Source organism: Trachymyrmex cornetzi, unplaced genomic scaffold (genome assembly GCF_001594075.2).
Source record: "Trachymyrmex cornetzi isolate Tcor2-1 unplaced genomic scaffold, Tcor1.1 scaffold482, whole genome shotgun sequence".
Lineage (NCBI taxonomy): Eukaryota > Metazoa > Arthropoda > Insecta > Hymenoptera > Formicidae > Trachymyrmex > Trachymyrmex cornetzi.
Window position 1 is genome coordinate 142,558 of NW_017299641.1, and position 19,213 is coordinate 161,770.

General features: G+C 34.5%; 2 protein-coding genes across 2 annotated transcripts; one reads left to right on the forward strand and one right to left on the reverse strand.

Annotated features, from left to right (window-relative positions):
• Positions 1-849: 849 nt before the first annotated feature.
• Positions 850-10,739, forward strand: nes (lysophosphatidylcholine acyltransferase 3 protein nessy). The gene is made up of 8 exons (XM_018514018.1): positions 850-1,252; positions 6,609-6,716; positions 6,819-6,941; positions 7,673-7,788; positions 7,865-8,023; positions 8,149-8,385; positions 8,467-8,775; positions 8,876-10,739. Exons 1-8 carry the CDS (start codon positions 1,153-1,155, stop codon positions 9,155-9,157), a joined length of 1,434 nt encoding a protein of 477 aa, XP_018369520.1. The 5' UTR covers positions 850-1,152; the 3' UTR covers positions 9,158-10,739.
• An 811-nt stretch (positions 10,740-11,550) lies between these two features.
• LOC108765336 (proline-rich proteoglycan 2) lies at positions 11,551-18,133 on the reverse strand. The gene is made up of 3 exons (XM_018514014.1): positions 17,994-18,133; positions 13,421-13,897; positions 11,551-11,825 (listed from the first exon to the last, which is right to left on the reverse strand). The coding sequence occupies exons 1-3, from the start codon at positions 18,006-18,008 to the stop codon at positions 11,718-11,720; spliced, it is 600 nt and encodes a 199-aa protein (XP_018369516.1). The 5' UTR covers positions 18,009-18,133; the 3' UTR covers positions 11,551-11,717.
• Positions 18,134-19,213: the final 1,080 nt, after the last annotated feature.

Sequence of the window (19,213 nt, forward strand, 5' to 3'; positions counted from 1 at the left end):
CACGAACAGTAATATTATATAATTAAACACAAAGTCCAAATTCATTTCAACCTCGCCTAAAAATCTAAAAAAAAAATGAAACTATCGGCGAACCATAAGATGACTATGTCCTGTTCTATTTTATAATTTAATCTAAATTTTTTATGTCTAATTTGATTTACTTATAAATTATACCTTGTGAATGCAATGATTGCATTTAGCAGAAAAAGTAGCTTTCTAATTGTAAAATTCTTAATATGATTAGTCTCATTGTTAGTATGTCAGTTCCTCTAAAAGTATGTCAGTAGATTTATATATAAAACTGCATTTCAAAATATCCTCTTCAAAGAAAATTTTACTCCAATAATGTAGTATCCATATACTATAATATGTATGTATATTTTGAGTTATTTTAATCAACAATATTCTCCATTTTTTTTGTCTAATGCCCAATTTCTTCACTTCCAGATAAGTTGCAGATAACCTTATTTAGGAGATATCTCCATTGTATTCTGAGAGATATCTGTTGGATAAAGTTATCTAGAAGTGAAGAAATTGGGCATAAGTATTTTAAATCTATTCAAGATGATTTATGCAAAGTTCTATTGCGATACAGAGATTATTTATTTTATAGATAAACAAATAACTTTTTTATATTTCAAAATGTGGCCTAAATGTATAAGCCAATAATTAAAGAATTTTACAACAGTTTGAAAGCTGCTTTCTCTGAATGCAACTGACGAAGCCACTGACGCGGTGAGACGCTCTCTCGAACCGCGTCGTCTGTCGTCCCGGTAACGGCGTCGCGTCGTCACCCCGCCGTCGCGCACCGCGCACGTTCGCCGCCGCCGCTGCGACGGTCGGTGGTGATGGTGGCGACGACGGTGGTGAAGGTTAATCGCGGGCGTTCCATGCAGTCCGCGCCGAGAGCTGCCGAGAGCTCGTCAGCTCGATAGTGAGTATAGCGAGCACGGTTAGCGCGTTATTGACGGTGGTCACGGTGGTAGTTGGCGGCAATCGCCGCTGCTGATTAAAGGTGTGACACGCGCGCGTAACGGCGCGGCCATGCTGTAGCATTTGCCGCGTACATTCGACGCCGCTGCGTGTTGACAAGCGTCGTCGTCGTCGCCGTCGCCGTCGCCGTCTGCGCCGTTCTCTCCTCCATCGTTGATCATGAGCAACGTGGTACACAGCCCGGGCGGGCTGGCGAGACTGTCGACATTCCTGGGTGCTCCGGAGGCCGCACTGCGTCTCCTCATCTCGATTCTACTGGGTAAACCTAACCGTTTCTTCTCTCCTTTATGTTAGTTGTTACCTCTCGAACGTTACGTTACGACAAAGGGCGATTCGTTCTCCTCATCGTGGGATCCTAAGTCAGAACCCTCGTCTTCTATTCTCTGTTCTTTTTTCTCTCTCTCTCTCTTTTCCATTCTCGAGATTTTTCATTTCACTCCGGACTGCTCCGGACAAATCAATCCGCGTTCATTCATGACTCCGCTCAATCGCCGACATGGGACTACCCTCCCCGTATTCCTTTGTCCCTCCCCTCCCTGCCTCTTTGATCCCTTCGGGGGCATCCCTAGCTTCGCTGTATTACGTCGTTATAGCGTGTATGTACATAGTTGACGGTAAGCTATAACGGCGTAATTGCCTCAATGTGAAGGTTGCTCATCTAATCGTTAGAATGCACGCATTCACTATCAGCCTCTCGTTCTCAAGCTGTCTCATTTCCGTGTCCCGTAAAGGCATGTGCGCCGATTCGGATCTTGGCTGCGTTCAGCTGTTATTCACTACATTCTAAGGTACACATAAAGCTGGAAACACAATGAAAAGCACAGGGAATAAAAGATTTCAACCTATTAGAAAGCGTCCAGTCTAGTATATATATATATATATATAAGATAGATTTAAATTTATGATTTAGGGAAATAACTTTGTTGTTTAACTTTGTTATAACTTTGTTATTTTCTGTTCCTATTGCCTGTACTTTTCATGTGTTTCCAGTTTAAGAATCAATAAAAAATTAAAATAACTTTATTTTAATTCTTTACATTAATAAACAGTCAAACTAAAGTGACGTCAAAATAAAGTCATTTTTTTTAAATGAAATCATTACTCCCTAGATTTCTATTGTGTTTTCTAAGGAAAACAAAATAAAGTATCATTTATGCTAGCCGTAAACTTAAAAAATTAACCAATCACAGGAATAAAGTCGATTATTTTCCTCACATTCGACTGTGCCATGTAGCACCGTCCATTTCTTACAGTTTATGGCATAAAGTAACAGTTTATGGCCAGTATAAATGATCTTCAATTCCGATCGGAAATCATTCCGACTTGTTCCATGATAGATACACTATGAAAATCTATAGTATACGTAATGTGAACTATAAACTTTCAGTACTTGCAGTGACTAACGGAATGCATCCTCTCATGGATTATTTGAACTTTGTTTTAACATCGACAATCACGTTTCATTTCCTGAAATTCTTTTTTATTAAATAATAAATACTTTGTACTTTGTATTTTGCCCTTATCTAACGTGACGCGGTCGTAAATAAACATAACATATTATCTGTAATTATAATTATGTGTTACTGAGTGAAAGAAGGAATGTCAGTAGACATCAGCTACCATTAATTGGTCAATTAAAAAAAAACGAATGTAGTGATTATATCAAATTATGTGTTTAATCAATGTAAAAAATCCGAGATATAGGAATAAAAAGTGCGGACGTGCATATTCATGTCTGCAGATATATAAACATAGGTAGTATGCTATGTTTATTTACGACCGCGTCACATTATATAACTGCCTTACGCTATAATTCCCTGCTTAGAAAAGAGATGTGATCTATTCCGTCTTAAAATAAAGCCAAATTCTCAATCTCGTTTTTAGTAGAGCTGAATTCAAAAATACGCATTAAATATTTATAGCGTTCGAGATGTGATTACTAAGAATAATAATAATTTTATTTCTTACGTATAAGTTAATTCCCACAAGTCGAGTAATGACAGAGAGCATGAAATATATATATTTTTTAAATAGAGGTAAAGTTGTACTAAGATCTTCGTAGCAAAATCATAATTTGATTATAAGAGAATAGGCCACATATTATGGAATTTATAGAGTTATTTGGAATAAATTCCGATCGAAATTACTTCGTTTTCTCTAGAAAACACGATAGAAATGTAGGGAATAATTAAATAATTTCGATCGGAATCCATTCCGCACAATTTCATGATACGTGCCCAGAGGTCTCTTATTCTCGAAAAATGTGGCACACGAAAATACTATAGTACGTTACGTATATTATAGATTTTCGTGTGCGATATAAATTCAAGGATAAAGGCTCAGAACATAGAGCGAGAGACACGGAATTTAAATAGACAGATTGCGCAAGAATACCAGCATGAAACTAGTTATATCTGTAATAATGAGATTCAATAAAACAGAAAGTGGTAAAATAAAATAAGACAATAAAGAGAAAGACTTTATCTTCGGTATTATTCTCTATTTTTCTTTATACTTTACCTGATAAAAACTTAGTTTTATTATAATCCTAAATTTTCTAGTTATAACTACAATAACTTATCAGAGAACGAGATAAAGCTATTTTGAACATTTAAATGAGTTCCAAAAAACGATACAATTATTGGCTGACATATATATGATATATAATGATATTATTGTATGCATATATATATATATATATAATAATATGTTATAATTATATTATTACATATTATAATTGTATTATCGTACAAGAGATAAAATATGGTATAATAGTTTGTTATATATTACATTGTACATAATATAGCGTAATATACTATGATATATTGATGTATACTAGAATCATATATAAGCGATTGTCGAATCACGTAATACTATTCTTGATCAACAACTGAATCAAAAAGTCCTCTATTATTTTGCAACTTTCGTAATAGTTAATGGTTGGGAAGCCGGATATGCTCTTATTCGGCAATTTTTAGAAATTAATATTTTGTCAACATTGCGAAAATTGCAAAATTGTAGAGGACTTTTCGACTCAATTTTTAATAAGGAATAGCGCTATATGATTAGTGCCTGCTACTTGAAAAACATCCTGTACATAAAATGCGACTTTTTAAAAAAGGGGACACTTTATAATTACATATTACTTTTTTATACTCGCGTTATTAATCTGAAATTTCTTTAAAAATAGACTCACTAGATTGTCATTTTGAAAATTAATTATCGTTTCTTAAAGTCTGTTCTTTATCGATAAACTGGTGCACATGGCACAATAAGATGAAGTAAGACAAACTATTTTTTTTTACTTCAATTTATTGCACCATGTGCACTTATTCAGAGAGTTCTTCGATAAAAAATAGGTTAATTTTATCTTTGTTAGTAATATAATATCAGTTCTAATTCCTTAATTTTTATACTATTAAATTGTGATAATTAGAATATTTTTATTGTATCAAAACAATATCAAAATATTATAGACCCAACGCCGAAAGCAATTTTTCATACAACTTTTAGACACAAATAATAACTGTGTTCTAGCTCTTATCTACCTGAATATATATTAATATTAGTTTGTTTATTGAGAACTCTTTTTATTATTATTGAATTTACGCTGGCTGAAATATAAAGCGTTAAATGATGAGATTTTTTGATTTTTTGTTTTTAAAATATATGAATTAAAGGAGGAAAAAATTTTGTATAATTAGACACAAATAATAACTGTGTTCTAGCTCTTATTTGCCTGGATATATATTAATATTAGTCAATTTAAGATCTTTAGAATTGGACTTTTAAATTTTGAATTTTTTTTGTACGACGTTACTAATGGTTTCGACGATATAATTATTGAATGTTCGCATGAGCGACGTTTTTTATAAATGTATGCAACTTATAAGCGTCAATAACTTCACAAAAAAAATCTCATATTTTTTTCGCGAAACACTTATTTCATATTGTTACCTGTAGAATACATATGTTAGCAAATTAAAAAAAAATAAAATGATGTTTCAATGGTGCCCGATTTGACGTGGAATACCTCATAGATTGTAAGTATTATATATACTAATAAAATCATTTAAGGTGTAAACATGTAAAGTATTAACTTACTTTCAATGGTATGTACAAATTCAGTTGTGTTAATTTTTGCCCTTGTGTTGTTTTTTTTAATTATTAAACTATCAGCGTCACTGTTTTTTTGGAAATGATACATAATATAGAATTGTTTTTGGCAGTACAAAATAGTACAAATTCAATCGTATTGATTTCTGATATTATTTTTCTTTTTTTTTTTATTTTGAATTGGACCTTAATATGCCAGCTTAATATTAAGCCAGCAGCGCCATGATTTTTTTCGAAATGGCACACTTGGTACAAAATTATCATTAGTGGTACAATTTAGTACAAAATGAGTACTAAAAATTTCGATAGGTCCGATTTGATTTTACTGATTTAGTCCTGCTAGCTTTACAAAGCTCATTTGGATACAATTTATACACGGAGAGAATTTTTTCTTAGAATTTACCCTGAAAATATGACAGCCGTGGGACAACATTGTGTGTGTGGTGGTGTGTGTGTGTGTGTATATAATATTTCGAAGAATTTTAATATAAATCTCTCTCATTCATTAATAAAACTACAATAAAGTATAAAATAAGTTTGATCAATTTTACTGAAGTGCATGGTAAAAATCTTTAAAATATTGTATTGTACCACAATCACCATATTTTCAGGGTAAATTAAAAAAAAAAATTCTCTCCATGTATATAATAAGTAATCAATTTTATTTAAAATAAGCATTAGTATTTGATATTTGACGATATTTTTTAAATATGGTTTATTTTAATTAAACACACGAATTATTGCATTCATGTATGCAAATAGAAAAAGTCTGATTAAAATCTCATTTTTAAAACATAACATCTGAAATGTTAACTTTAAACCTAAAAAAAATTGAACGTATCTGCTTTCCTTTGCTGATGTCATAAGATATTTATAATGACACTATTTAAAAGTGTTTATGATAAATGAATACATTATGATATAATGATATACATTAGCTGCAAGTGCAGCTTTTACGGAGCAAAGTTGTATTTACGCGAACTACGATTGATCAATTGATGAATTAAAAAATTCACTTAATCAATATGTAGCAACTCAACAAGTACCGTTTATTCTTATAATTTGTTGCTGTGCACAACATAGCGATGTTACATATATTAATATATACAAATGTATGTATATGCAATATATGTATAGTGTATACATATTTAATACGTTCATATGTAACATGTATGTTACATGACACATATATTATATGCTTTTTTATTATTTTAATTTAAAACAATCATTCTAAACACACAACAAAATTTATTAAAACATTGATATATAAATAACTTTGGCCAAATTTTTAAAGGCTTTTTATAATCATAATGTATAGATTTTATGTATAGATTTTGTGTATTTATATAAAATTTGTATATCAAGATTAACATTTATTACTCTCATTCAAAATTGATATACAAATGAAAAAACGTAAAAAGGAGGACGCAGAAAATTATTGAAATAATGTTGAGTTGCAATGACCGAGAATAATACGAAATTATGTAATTTGATTTCAGGATTCCCCGTTGCTCTTTTTCATAGGTATACACTCTACGGCAAAGATCCCATTCGTCAGCACTTATTTTTCATAGCGTGCGGTCTCTCAATTGGTTACTGGAATTACGGTAATTTATTTGAACAGTATCTCAATTCGATTGACACGCAAATGACACGCCGGCGTTTATCTATTCATAAAGACGATTATAGTAATAATAATGATTTTGCAGATTATAACATACTTCATTCATCAACGGCGGTATGCGGAACGTATCTCATCCTGACGGTTCTCGGCAGCACCGGGCTATCCGTCATAGTAACATTTCTCTTCAACATGACGTACCTACTTTACGGTAAAGCAACACAATACCAAATTTACAAATTTATTTATAGTCGAAAAACCGGTCCACGCCATTTACATATTTACCCTGCGGCACTATCTATTTAGTATTCTCGATCTATCTGGCGCGATCGTGGACTCGGAATAATGTGTTCAAGGGGTTTCCAACAATGAATCTTTTTTGATTTATAATTTAAATTCACATTCTTTGTCTTGGAAACTAGAACGGTGTAAGAAGTACAACATATCTTACGTTAAAAGTAAACAATTATAATGATAATGAAAAACAATTTTTTTGTATTGTAACATCTTAAGCCAGCGACATACTTTCAAGTAAACTCTTATCAGGTATACTTGTGCAAGTTTATCGGATATGTGTATTGTATTTGCGATAATTGTGCAATTTTGTTATCTACACGATAGACTTGATTAGTATGCTTGTGCACGCATACTTGATAACTTTACTTCAACATATGTGGCCGGCTTTATCTGCCATAATATTATTATGTATTTGGCACTACAACTTTAATCATTCGAACAATTAAGGGCGATATGAAATAATAAATATTTTTAATTTTTGTTATCATATAGTAATAATCTTTGTTGTATAATTTATCGAAATATTACTTTTTAGTTTTACAATCATTTGCTTGCGTTCGTAGACAACCTTCATCGTTTTCTCGTTCTTTTTCGTCGATCGTTTCGAGCTGCAAAGCATTTAAACGAAATTATTTTTCAATACAGGCTATTACACCACCAGTACCCAAGATTACGATATAAAATGGACAATGCCGCAGTGCGTGCTAACCCTTAGATTAATAGGGCTTGCATTTAATTTATGGGACGGTCAAAAACGTGACGTACGAAACGCTATTTTTTTCATAATTCCATTATCTCATTCATTCCTAGGCGTAACGATCACTGACTGTATTGTAGGAGGAGCTCTCCGATAGTCAAAAGCGAGTTATCTTGAAGGAACGACCATCGCTGTTGGAAATTGCAGCGTACGCTTATTTTCCGGGCGCCTTCCTGATCGGACCGCAGTTCAGTATGCGACGATACTTGGACTATGTTAATGGTCAGCTTGCAGAACGCGTACGTTGATAAATTGGAAAAATACTAGTCTAATAGCTTTTAAATGTCTATCGACGAATTCGGGGATCATTTAGTTCTCCAGAAAATATGTCCAGTTAATATAAATAACACGCTTTATATTTTAGGATCCTCAAACTGGTGCCATCAAGCTACCAGATTGTGTGTCGGCGGGATTCTTACGAGCTTTTATCGGATTCATATATGTAGTGATATTTCAAATCGGTACACTTTACGTTTCTGATCAGTACCTCTTTAAACCGTCATTCCAGAAGTTAAATTTAATAAAGAAATGCTTGGTAATCGGCCTGTGGGGCCGCATCAATCTCTACAAATACATCAGCGTTTGGCTAATCACAGAAGGAGTATGTACAATTGAAATATAATTTTTTAATTTATCTGTATTTGTAATATGTGCTTTTGTGTATATCGATTGTTGATATCAGGTTTGCATCGTCTTTGGTCTTACATATAATGGAAAAGACTCTGAAGGTCGTGTTAAGTGGGACGGTTGCGCGAATGTTAAATTGCGGACATTCGAAACTACCATGCAATTCAATGACTACATTCTCTCCTTCAACATAAACACCAATCACTGGTGTGCGGAATACATTTACAAGAGGCTGAAGTTTCTAGGTTCAAAAATATACAGTCAAATAATGACGCTGCTTTTCCTTGCTCTCTGGCACGGTTTTCACTCCGGATACTATCACTGTTTCTTTATGGAGTTTGTTGTATTATACTTCGAGCGAGACGTAAGTATCATTGCTCACACAGAATTTTGCAAGATTTTTCAAAATTTGATTGCTTCTTTATTGTTTAATCCTTATTTTCCATGTGTTTTATTTTTCCTAGATTGGACCGGTATTAAAGAACAGTGAGATAGTACAAACGATGCTGAAAATACGATGGGAAGCACGCGTTCTCGCTTGGATCTTTCTGAAGCTTTACACTTTTGTTTTCATGGGCTATAGCCTCGTATCGTTCGTACTTCTCTCGTATCCGCGATATAACCAAGTTTACGCTAGTATGTATTATTGCGGACATGTGTTCTTCCTTTCTTATCCGCTGCTCGCGCCGTACATTAAACGGTTGCTTGGTCAAAGGCATGAACGTCAGCGATCGCACCAAGAATAAGATGACACGATCTTTCTTTTTTTTCCTCGATATTAAGGTATTGCTCTTGTACTTGTTTTTCCTTCCGTCGCTCGAACCGATACTTTAGAAGACATACAGTTGTAGTGTAATGGACGCTGATGACTGTTACATTCACTTACAGTTACTAGTCTTCAAAAGAAATGTGATAGTGCATATCCAACACGGAAGATACGGGAAAGAATAAAGCATATTATCATTACTATCGCGTTTCGTAACGGTTATGAATTCTTTAAAACATGATGTTGAATTTTCATCGCTTAAATATATCCTCGACGATCGAGTTTCGCAAAATTCCTTTGAAGAATCTGTTGCTGAAATGAAATAGCGATAGTAGTAGAATATACGGATATTACTATTAAGAACATTATTAATTTGTAAATCGATGCACCGTTTAAAAAAAGATCCGCTGGTCGGTAATTTCGTGTGCCTGTACTTGGAAGTTTCTACGATCAAACTTTACGACACGAAAATTCAAGAAACACTAACAATAATTCTAGATACTTCAGTATTTTCCTACAATAATACGTTCTTGCGTCTTCAATCATATTTTTGTATAGCTAGCGTATTCGATTGAACAAAGTTTTATTTATACGTATATTCCATCAGTAATAAAATCTGTTAAAATGCGTTATGCCTTTTAGTGATAAGGACTTATGATAACAATAGTAGCGGCTGCGTTAGCTAGTCAAGTATCATAATATCCTAAAAAGACACGAAGGAGAAAGCAATTGTGTATCTAGGTACCGCAATAAGAACATCTATTCGCAAAAATAAATTCAGAGAAATTGCATTACAGAGAACATTTAGAGAATAATACCGTGATTTTGTAAGCGCAAAAACAGCTAAAACAATATAGTCAAATATGCGATATTATGCACGATTTCAATTGAAATATATATTTAACCGTAGTGCTACGTTTGGCCGAACTAATGCAATTAACTGCGTTTTACTATACCTCTCTAGATGTAAATATGACGATAACAGACCGTAATTCTAGTCGGGTGTGTACCTTCTACCGTATATACGCACGCTGCATTAGTATCAGTATACGGTATAAAGTAACGCGAAGAGCGATTTTCAATCTTATATATTCGCAATTATTTTTGTAGGTAAAAGTCTAACAACGATCTACCTATCTATTCGTATTGTAGTAGGAATACGCAGCTCTTATTACGCACACAGCCTTCGAACACACAGCTCATCGAAATTAAGAGAAACTAGTAGATACCAGTTCGATATACAAAATGTCCAGACTCTGCTTTATGATCGTTTGACACCCTATCATATTCAATGATCGAGTTAGATCGACAAGAAATTATTTGTAGTATTTTGCCTAACAACTTTAATTTATCGATCTCAAGTACGATCCCAGTCTCTGGAATCTTTGACATAGTCGCGTATAGATTTATAAAATTTTTGTTGTTGTATAAGACTATACAATTGTAGCTCAATCAGAAGCTATATTGCATTTGCCGATAGCATTTATTATAAGATTGAAACTAATAAGACGATCCAATATGATTCTTTTGATGCGACACTCTTGTACCCAGTTCATAAGCCGCGGAAGTGTGAATTTTAATTTGGAAATTTAACTATAATTAACTGTATACTTATAATTATATTATAATTGTTTGGCAATTATAATTGGGAATTATAATTATTAAATTGAGAAAAAATTAAAATTCACACGCTGATTGTACGTTTCATATTTAATGCTAATGCAAACCGTAAGTATTGTATATTTACGAATACCTTATTTTGGAATCTCACGTTCCAAATATCTTCATTTTATTATCATTATAATAATTGTAAATTTAGTTAAACAAAATAATATGTGCCGGAAAAAGATATATGTTTTGAGTATAGATTTTCAGGATTCTAAAACATTGTTTAAAGATTAATGCTTGCAAGTGCGCTTGTGGTCTAGATTTCAATAATTTCGATTTTGTATTGCATTATTAGTAAGACATGAACGAGAAATATGAAAGAGAGAGAGAGAGAGAGAGAGAGAAATAGATTGTAAGAAACGAGAGAGATAAAACTGGCAAAGAGAAAGGTGGTGAGAGAAGTGATTAATAATACTAGAAATTGTTTTGATATAAAAAATGTATTTAAAATTATTTTCTTAAAAGATACAAAAGAAACATCGACGTCTCGTATATAAAAATATTAAAAATAATTCTTTTTTTTATGTTTTAACAGAGAACCAAATGTACTCGGTCGTTCAAGAACTTGTTATGTATGCGTATGTGTGAGTGTGAATATATATGTGAATTGTATATGTGTGTACGCGAGCGACATCATAGGCTTTAACAACACGAAGCGTCTGCCTTTTAAGCATCTTTAAAACACCATGCGGCCTATCTTACGAGATATAGGCGATATATACATCCCTCCTAAAATTATTAAGATCCATCCGGGCTTGCGCGTTCGCGCTCACGTATCGCGAAACGGCTGCGAGAATAATCACCGTTAAAGATTTGTCTCCGTAAAATGCCGGAAGTCTCGAGGGTGGTGAGGGTGCTCTCGTGCGATGAGCCTAATATGGTCCACTGGGGCCCGGACCCGGTTGTGGTGCTCCGTAACTGTCGATGGGTTGCCCTGGTTGTTGCCCCGGTGGCCCATATTCGCCGCCACCTTGCTCCTTCTGTAATGCATAAAAATAAATGCGTAAGAGACAAGACAAGAGAGAAAAAGAGAGATGACACGTGTCACGCATATATGAATTTTATATATTATGGCTATCACGCAGCCATGATCTTTTCTGTGATGGCAATTAGCAGAGTTCGGTAGTTAGTCTTCGTATTCGCGCATAATTTTAAATCTTGCCGATATATCTGTAGTTTACCTAGCAAGCCAAGCAATTTCGGAAAGCGACTTAGGCTAGAAGAGATTTTCAGCGGTTAATCGAAGAATATCCCCTGATCGACAAAAAAAGTAGATCAAGGGTTTCGATCAGATATTTGTAGTTTACTAAGCAGAGCGCAACGTGTATAGTGAAAGATATCTTTTGTAACGAAGAGTTATAGCAACATAGAGTGTATACAATACAATTAATCCCTAAAACCTACTACGATTGTTGTAGAAATCTCGACAAGTTCACTTAGATAAGCGTTATGGGAACGACACTTGAAGAGAAACTCTCCATAATTACTCAAATCGTCGACACGGCAATCACCTTGGTAGTTTCGTTTTTCTTTTTTATAGTTGAGCCGCGGAAAGATGATTCGCGTCCGATTAACTGTAAGGTCGTCTGAAATATATGACGTGCAAATATCTCGCATCTAACATCCGGATTCCTTCATATTCGAAGCAAAAACATGCGCCGCACCGCTCGGCTCCTATCATCGAAATGAGCAATTTACATGCCGCGAGGGATACTTTCATCTTTCAGTGTTCGTCGTTTAACCGAAATCGCTCCTCGATAAATTGCTTTGAAAGTAATAACTGTCCGTACATGTATACGCGTTTGAGCAACATTTATGCTTTGAGTAACTGAAAATTACGCAACGCACTACACTTATCCGATGATAAAGACGTCGTTATTCTTGCCAAGGCTCGAATTCGCGCGCTTAAGCAATTTCATCATTTTTTTTAAAACCGCATGAATTAGAATCATTTTTACCAGTGTAGATTAATTTTAATATATTTCTAATTTACTCTTTCTAATTCTTAGAACTAGAAGAAGACAAAGAGTAAAGCCGTGATCGAACTAGAGATTGAGATTGAATTGTAATTTGATCAATCAAAGTAAAGTTCATTGAACTTGATATTGGTTTTCTTTCTTCTGATCAGTTAAATTCCAATCCAATCTTAATCTTAATCTATAGTCTGATCACGATTTTACTTTTTACTTTCTTCCAGTTTTAAGAATTAGGGAAAGATGAATACACAGACATAAGTTAAATCAAGAATGTCAGAGTAATGCCTATTTTCATCAACATAGATTAACTTTAATCTCGGTTCAACTTGCTCTTCGTCTTTTTCTAATTCTAAAGATTAGAAAAAGACAAAGAGTAAGCATAAGAAAGTTAATCTATATTGGTATGAAATGGTAGAACATGATGAATGGACGATGGTTACATCGTCGAATCATCAAAAAAAATTGAAAGATAAATCGTTACCTGAGTTTTATAGCACATAAGAAAGTTAATCTATATTGGTATGAAATGGTAGAACATGATGAATGGACGATGGTTACATCGTCGAATCATCAAAAAAAATTGAAAGATAAATCGTTACCTGAGTTTTATAGCGGATGAAGTAGACCTCCGGTTTGCTAGGCTGCGTCGGTGCCTGCGTCGGTAACACGATATCGGGCGCCTCTTCGGGTTTCTTCACCAGGACATAGATCAACGTCTTCTCCTCATCCTGCTGCGGCAGCGGTGGCAGTTGCGGCGCGGTCGGCGTCGGCGGAGTTGGCGCCTTGATGAACACTATTTTGTAGTGTTTCTGGGGCGGCTGTGCTTGCGGTATATGCTTGGGCGCTTTGTACTCCGGTGCTTCTGGTGGCGGCACGTGGACGTACACGTGCTTTTGGATCACCCGGGCTTGCTGTGGCGGGCCGTAAGCCGGAGCTGGCGGCCCGTAGCCGCCGCCATCGCCTCCGCCACCGCCACCACCTCCAGAGGGTGGAAAGTATGAGTTCACCGGTGGCTCCGGCGCCGGTTTCGCGACCGTTAGTGCGATCGACGAGCAGACGATCGCAAAAATCGTGCTCTGTTAAAAGAGAAAATAGGCTTCATGATGATCGTGACTGCAATGTTAACGTGCTCGAAGAGAGTGTAGCGAAAGTTTACAACGAAGATTTTGCTATCCTGAGATATATACGGCATTACATGCAACGGAAGTTGTGATACTTTTCAAAAATTTTACCTGCGTTATGTATTTTGCAAAAAGAATAGTTTTGATTATTTGAATAATTTAACGTTTTTCCAAATCAGAAACAAAATTAAATTCCACTCAGAATAAAATTTTAGTGCGACTTCAGTGCAATCGCTTTCATGCAAGTTGTACATTTTGTTATTAATAAAAATTACAATATTGATAAGAGGATTTTTTGAATAGCAACAAAAGATTGATTACAACATAAGCGTTATAAACTGAAAATGTATTAAATTTTAATAAATATTTCTCTAAATAATAACTAATTAAATATTTATTAAATATAAACATATCTACTTGGTACAAGAATCATTAATTTGATTTAATTATAATTTTTTATTAAGTAGATATTTATTTAATATAAATAAATTTAATTAATGCTGTTGAAAATGTTATTAAAGTTTAGTAATTTTTTTCTCAGTATACATATAAATTTTAATCTGATCCAATTTAAAATGCTTACATAACTTTTACAACATGTATAGTAATTTTTATTAATGCGATTCGTAAAAATACACTTAAAATTGATTGGCAATTCTCAGTACAACAAAATATTGCAACATCATATTCCAACTTACAAGAAATGTTAAATGGAATATACATATATATATCATTTTTTTTTTATTGGAAAACATGTCTTGGGTGTAATTTACGCTACAATACTTTCTCCGCATAATCAATAATTTGTCGATAATTTATCATTAACGATTGGCATGTCGAATACATCACGTTCGTGATAAAATGCGCGTAATAGTAATTTATTTTACAGATTACGTCGTCTAGCGATTCAGGGTGAATGGATGAAATACACGACATGATATTGCTTAACTTGCTTAAAGAACTCAATGCGATTTCAGACATTTCTATTTAGCAATTTCTCACCGCTATCGGTCAAATTGTAAGAATACAATGACGCGTTTATTATGAATTCCTGTATGATCTGACTCGTAATCATGCATGCGACTATTCACGTATTTATCTTCGATAAAAAGATAAATACGACATGATGCATGTTCTTGAATTATTCGCATGTCAGGGAACTCGTTAACAGCTTTCAATATACTTCGCATTATATTCTTTATTCTTTTTTTTCTACTTGATTATGAATTTCCAAACAGGGTCGAAGATCACGTTTTATTCAGAATCTGATTAGCTTACAATCTTTAATAGATTTTCAAATACTGTATTTCAATATGTAAAAGTCATCCATAATTTTGATTAGAAATTAAAAATAATATTTATGCAACACACTCATCATTTAAGTTTCAAATATTTAACAGATGAAAAAATACATTTCATTATTTTCAAATTAAAATTAGTAAGTCAAAGAAGGAGAATTTAAAAAATTAGTTAAATATAGATCTGAAAATTGTATTGGACTATTAAAATAATTATGTAAAATGTTCATAATGAGCAATACTACAAACAGTTTTGAGCAACATTCTAGCAATCAATTTGAGCGTCCTAGATAATTATTTAATATAATTATATGACTGGATATCAACACATGTTTAATTATTTCTAACAAAATTATTTAAGATACGTCTAGCCAATTTTTAAACACCTTAACAAAACCGTTCTTTCTATATGAGTCCATCGCGTGTTTATAATAAAGTATAATTTAAATGAAGAATGTTACAATCTCACATAAGCAAGAAGGCGAGCTCAATCTCGGCAATGACGGGCTCACTTAAATGAACGTCAATCGTCCGCCCGGCAAATCCTCCTCGGAATTCTCGATTCCTGATCTTTTCCGCAAGAGAGTTCATTAATTCCGAATAGCGTTTCCCATTCCGTAGAACGGGCATGTGCCATTAGCGTGAACGGAAGAAGACGCCGCGGCGTGCGATGTGCGCGATAACTCACTCCGCTCGAGCGAAGCTTCCTACTTACTTAACGACCGCTCCGATCTTTAATCATGCTTTTAGTGCCGCATCGAAACTCCGCTCCGCATGCTAGAGCTGGAGCCGCTTTCCCCATTTTCCTTCGCGCTATAATTATCGAGACCGTGTCGGTGAATAGAGCGGGAGAATAGGCGGGATCCTTTTACTTTTGCTCGCACCGCGAGCGGTTTAATCCGCGGGAGATTCGTGCCGATGCACAGTGGGATGTACGCTCGACGTATTTTTTCTCTCCTCGGGAAAATGCGATCACCGTCCATCACTTTCCATCGTCTAAAAAAAAAAAGCCGAACCAACCGCCACGGCGGTTTAACCGAAGTCGGTGATGTAAACGCCACCGGTTCTCCCCGACGATGAAATATCATCTGCGTTGTTTGAAGGACATTTTAAATAAGCCAGATGCCTTTCGACAAATTCCATCGTATACTTATAAATTATTAATCTCGTATAATGCCTCGCCGACGTGGAAAAATGCAGGAGAAAAACGAAAGGCTCGAGATGAGCTGGATGTATCCAGCGATGGATTGCACGAGGATTTCGTAAGAACGAACCGAAAGTTACTCTCATTAAATGCACCTGGTCATTCGATCAATTGACTTACGCATTTACTTGGTAAGAGGATTGCGTCAGTCGACGTTTAAATTTAGTAATCGGTCTTGAACATTGCGAAGAAGAGACTCGAGTGTTCGTTCGAGTCTCGATCGCGCTCGAAGAGAACTCCATTCGATTTAGAAAAATTGCACTTGTCGTAAACATATTAGTCATCGATGTAAAACGCTTTCCCGACACGGACGATGTACAGTCATTCGCGATATGAGAAAATATAAATTTTCACAAACGAAACGGCAAGCGTATAATACGCTTCAATTTTTCAACATCTCTCGCCTTGCGCCATAAATGAAAGCGACGATTTAATTGAGATATTTCACTTGCCGATGTAACGGTCGCCTCGCATTCATCTTTGAATTTTAAGCACGAGGGACGTGAATTAACGTTGATAATGGAAAAAATATGCACTGATTGTATCTTTGAATAACTGCGTTTTAATGCCCGTTTCTAGCAATGTAAATTAACTCTAATCTCGATTCAACTAAGCTCGTTTTTCACCAATGTATAATAAATTAATTTTAATCTCGATTCAACTTACTATTGTCTTCAGAATTAGAGAGAGATGAAAAGTATGTGTTATTGTGTGAAATGTTAGGATTAAGTCTAGTTCTAACTAAAAAAAAAAAATGAAAAGTACACTGTAAAAAATAAAATGTTAATTTTAATTTAAAGACGTTTAGTGGACTTTCTGAGACACAAAAATGTTAGTTTTAACATTTTTGCGTGTCTCAGATAGTCCACTAAACGTCTTTAAGTTAAAATTAACATTTTATTTTTTAGAGTGTAAGATGAACCGAGATTAAAGTTAATTTATTATGTAAATTAACTTTGATCTCACGGTTCAACTTATTCTTTATTCTAAGAATTAAAAAAAAAGATAAAGAGTAAATTGAACTGAAATTAATTGAACTAAGAATTAATTTACATTTTGCATTGGTAGAAACGCATTACTCTGCATCCTTTTTTCTATAGTTCTACGAGCCAATTTCATCATCTCCAATTATCTTGATCGGTCGATTAAGTGTGGTAAACACTGAGTCTAATCGATTCTGGTCAATTCTGCTTAACGACAAATGCATACATAATTGATCAGTTTCAATACAATAATCGGCTGATAAATTAACCGAAGTGGTGAAACCGACCTTAAGAATTATAAAAAGAAAAAGAGCAAGTCGAATAGAAATTAAAGTTAATCTACTCTCTAAATTCTTTACAGTAGAATCTCTAAAGAGAGTGAAAATTGAGTCAAGCCTTGAGAAAGAATGGCTCGGTTTTCAATCTTGAAGAGTGAGATTTCACTCTTCAGAGTGACAATTCACTCTAAAGGTTTTAGAGAGTACTCTTTGGTGGCAACGTACATTGAGAGACCGACAATCGAACTCAATAATTAAGAATGTGTGTTTGCGCGCGTTGTTACTTACCGCGGTGGTCCGCATTGTCTTCCACGTGTGCGCTCCGGAGGCTCGAGGTACTCCCGAAATGTAAGGCACGTAGAAAAAGAGGTATGTCGAGCGTTTCACTTGCAAGCTTTCACGCGTGTGGCGTGCGGTCGAGACTCTTCCGAACTTTTATAGAGGCCACCGAGGGGATACCCACGGAAAAGGAAGGCACAGGAAGGTAGACGGTATTCGTGGTCGCGTCGCCGTCGTTACGCGGCCTCCTCAAGAGGATTTCTTCTTTCGCTGCCGTTGCTGCCGTCTCCACCGCGCCGCTTCTTCTTCGGCCACCGCAGTTCAATCTGCACAGTTCACGGACCAAAGGTGCGCGACACAGCTAGAAAATGAAAGTACTCTAGAAATGAAGATTCATCGTCTCGCGGAACGATTTACGCGCCGATCTAGCTGACGTTACCTGGCCGAGATTTTTCCTTCCGTATAAATCGTCGGGGAACGAAAGTATTCATTCTCTCTCATATCCGTCGATAATTCCAATCGGCAGTTTATTCAGATACCGCTCACTAACGAAAGTTGAAGAATATGGTTTATAGCTTCGATTATTAAATCAAATTCAATTTTTATTAAATTTCAGCAAATATTGTATATGATACACATGTATTATAAATATTTTTATTTGTTAGCTTAGACAAAACGTTAGAAACATCTCGATAAAATACAAGACGTAAGAGCGACTGTGGTATCTAAGGATACACAAATTATTACTTTAATAACAAAATTTTTAATGTTGGTTGCTTGGTTGTATTTCTTTAGTTGAAAAGTAATATAACTCTCTCTAATATTAATCAACATTAAAAATGTTACTATTGATAATGTTTTTAATATTCGCTGCTCAGTTATATTACTTTTCAACTAAAGCAGACATTAAAAATCTTGATATTGTTAAAAAATAATTAGCGTATCCCAAAGTGCAACATATTCCTAGCCTAGTACAAATCAGCAATATTACAGCAATATTGCAATGTTCCAGTAATATTGCAGTAACATTGCTAACTTTACAATTGTGCTGTATGAGTATCGCAGCCCCTCTTATGTATTTTTTATATTCAGTATAATCAGTTACATATATGGATAATAAATAAAATATATAGTACTTATAATCGATCCTTTTGTTTCATGATCTTAAAAAAATTATTATATAGAGATCGCAGCAAATTGTTTATAAAAGAAGATACTTAGTCAAGATT

Excerpts from the sequence above, each read along its gene's own strand:
- LOC108765336 (XM_018514014.1), bottom strand. Across the intron at positions 11,826-13,420 it reads TCATCCGCTATAAAACTCAG|AAGGAGCAAGGTGGCGGCGA; the intron begins GTAACGATTTAT and ends TATGCATTACAG.
- nes (XM_018514018.1), top strand. The coding sequence starts at position 1,153 with ATGAGCAACGTGGTACACAGCCCGGGCGGGCTGGCGAGACTGTCGACA. Across the intron at positions 6,717-6,818 it reads AATTGGTTACTGGAATTACG|ATTATAACATACTTCATTCA; the intron begins GTAATTTATTTG and ends ATGATTTTGCAG. Across the intron at positions 7,789-7,864 it reads GGGACGGTCAAAAACGTGAC|GAGGAGCTCTCCGATAGTCA; the intron begins GTACGAAACGCT and ends ACTGTATTGTAG.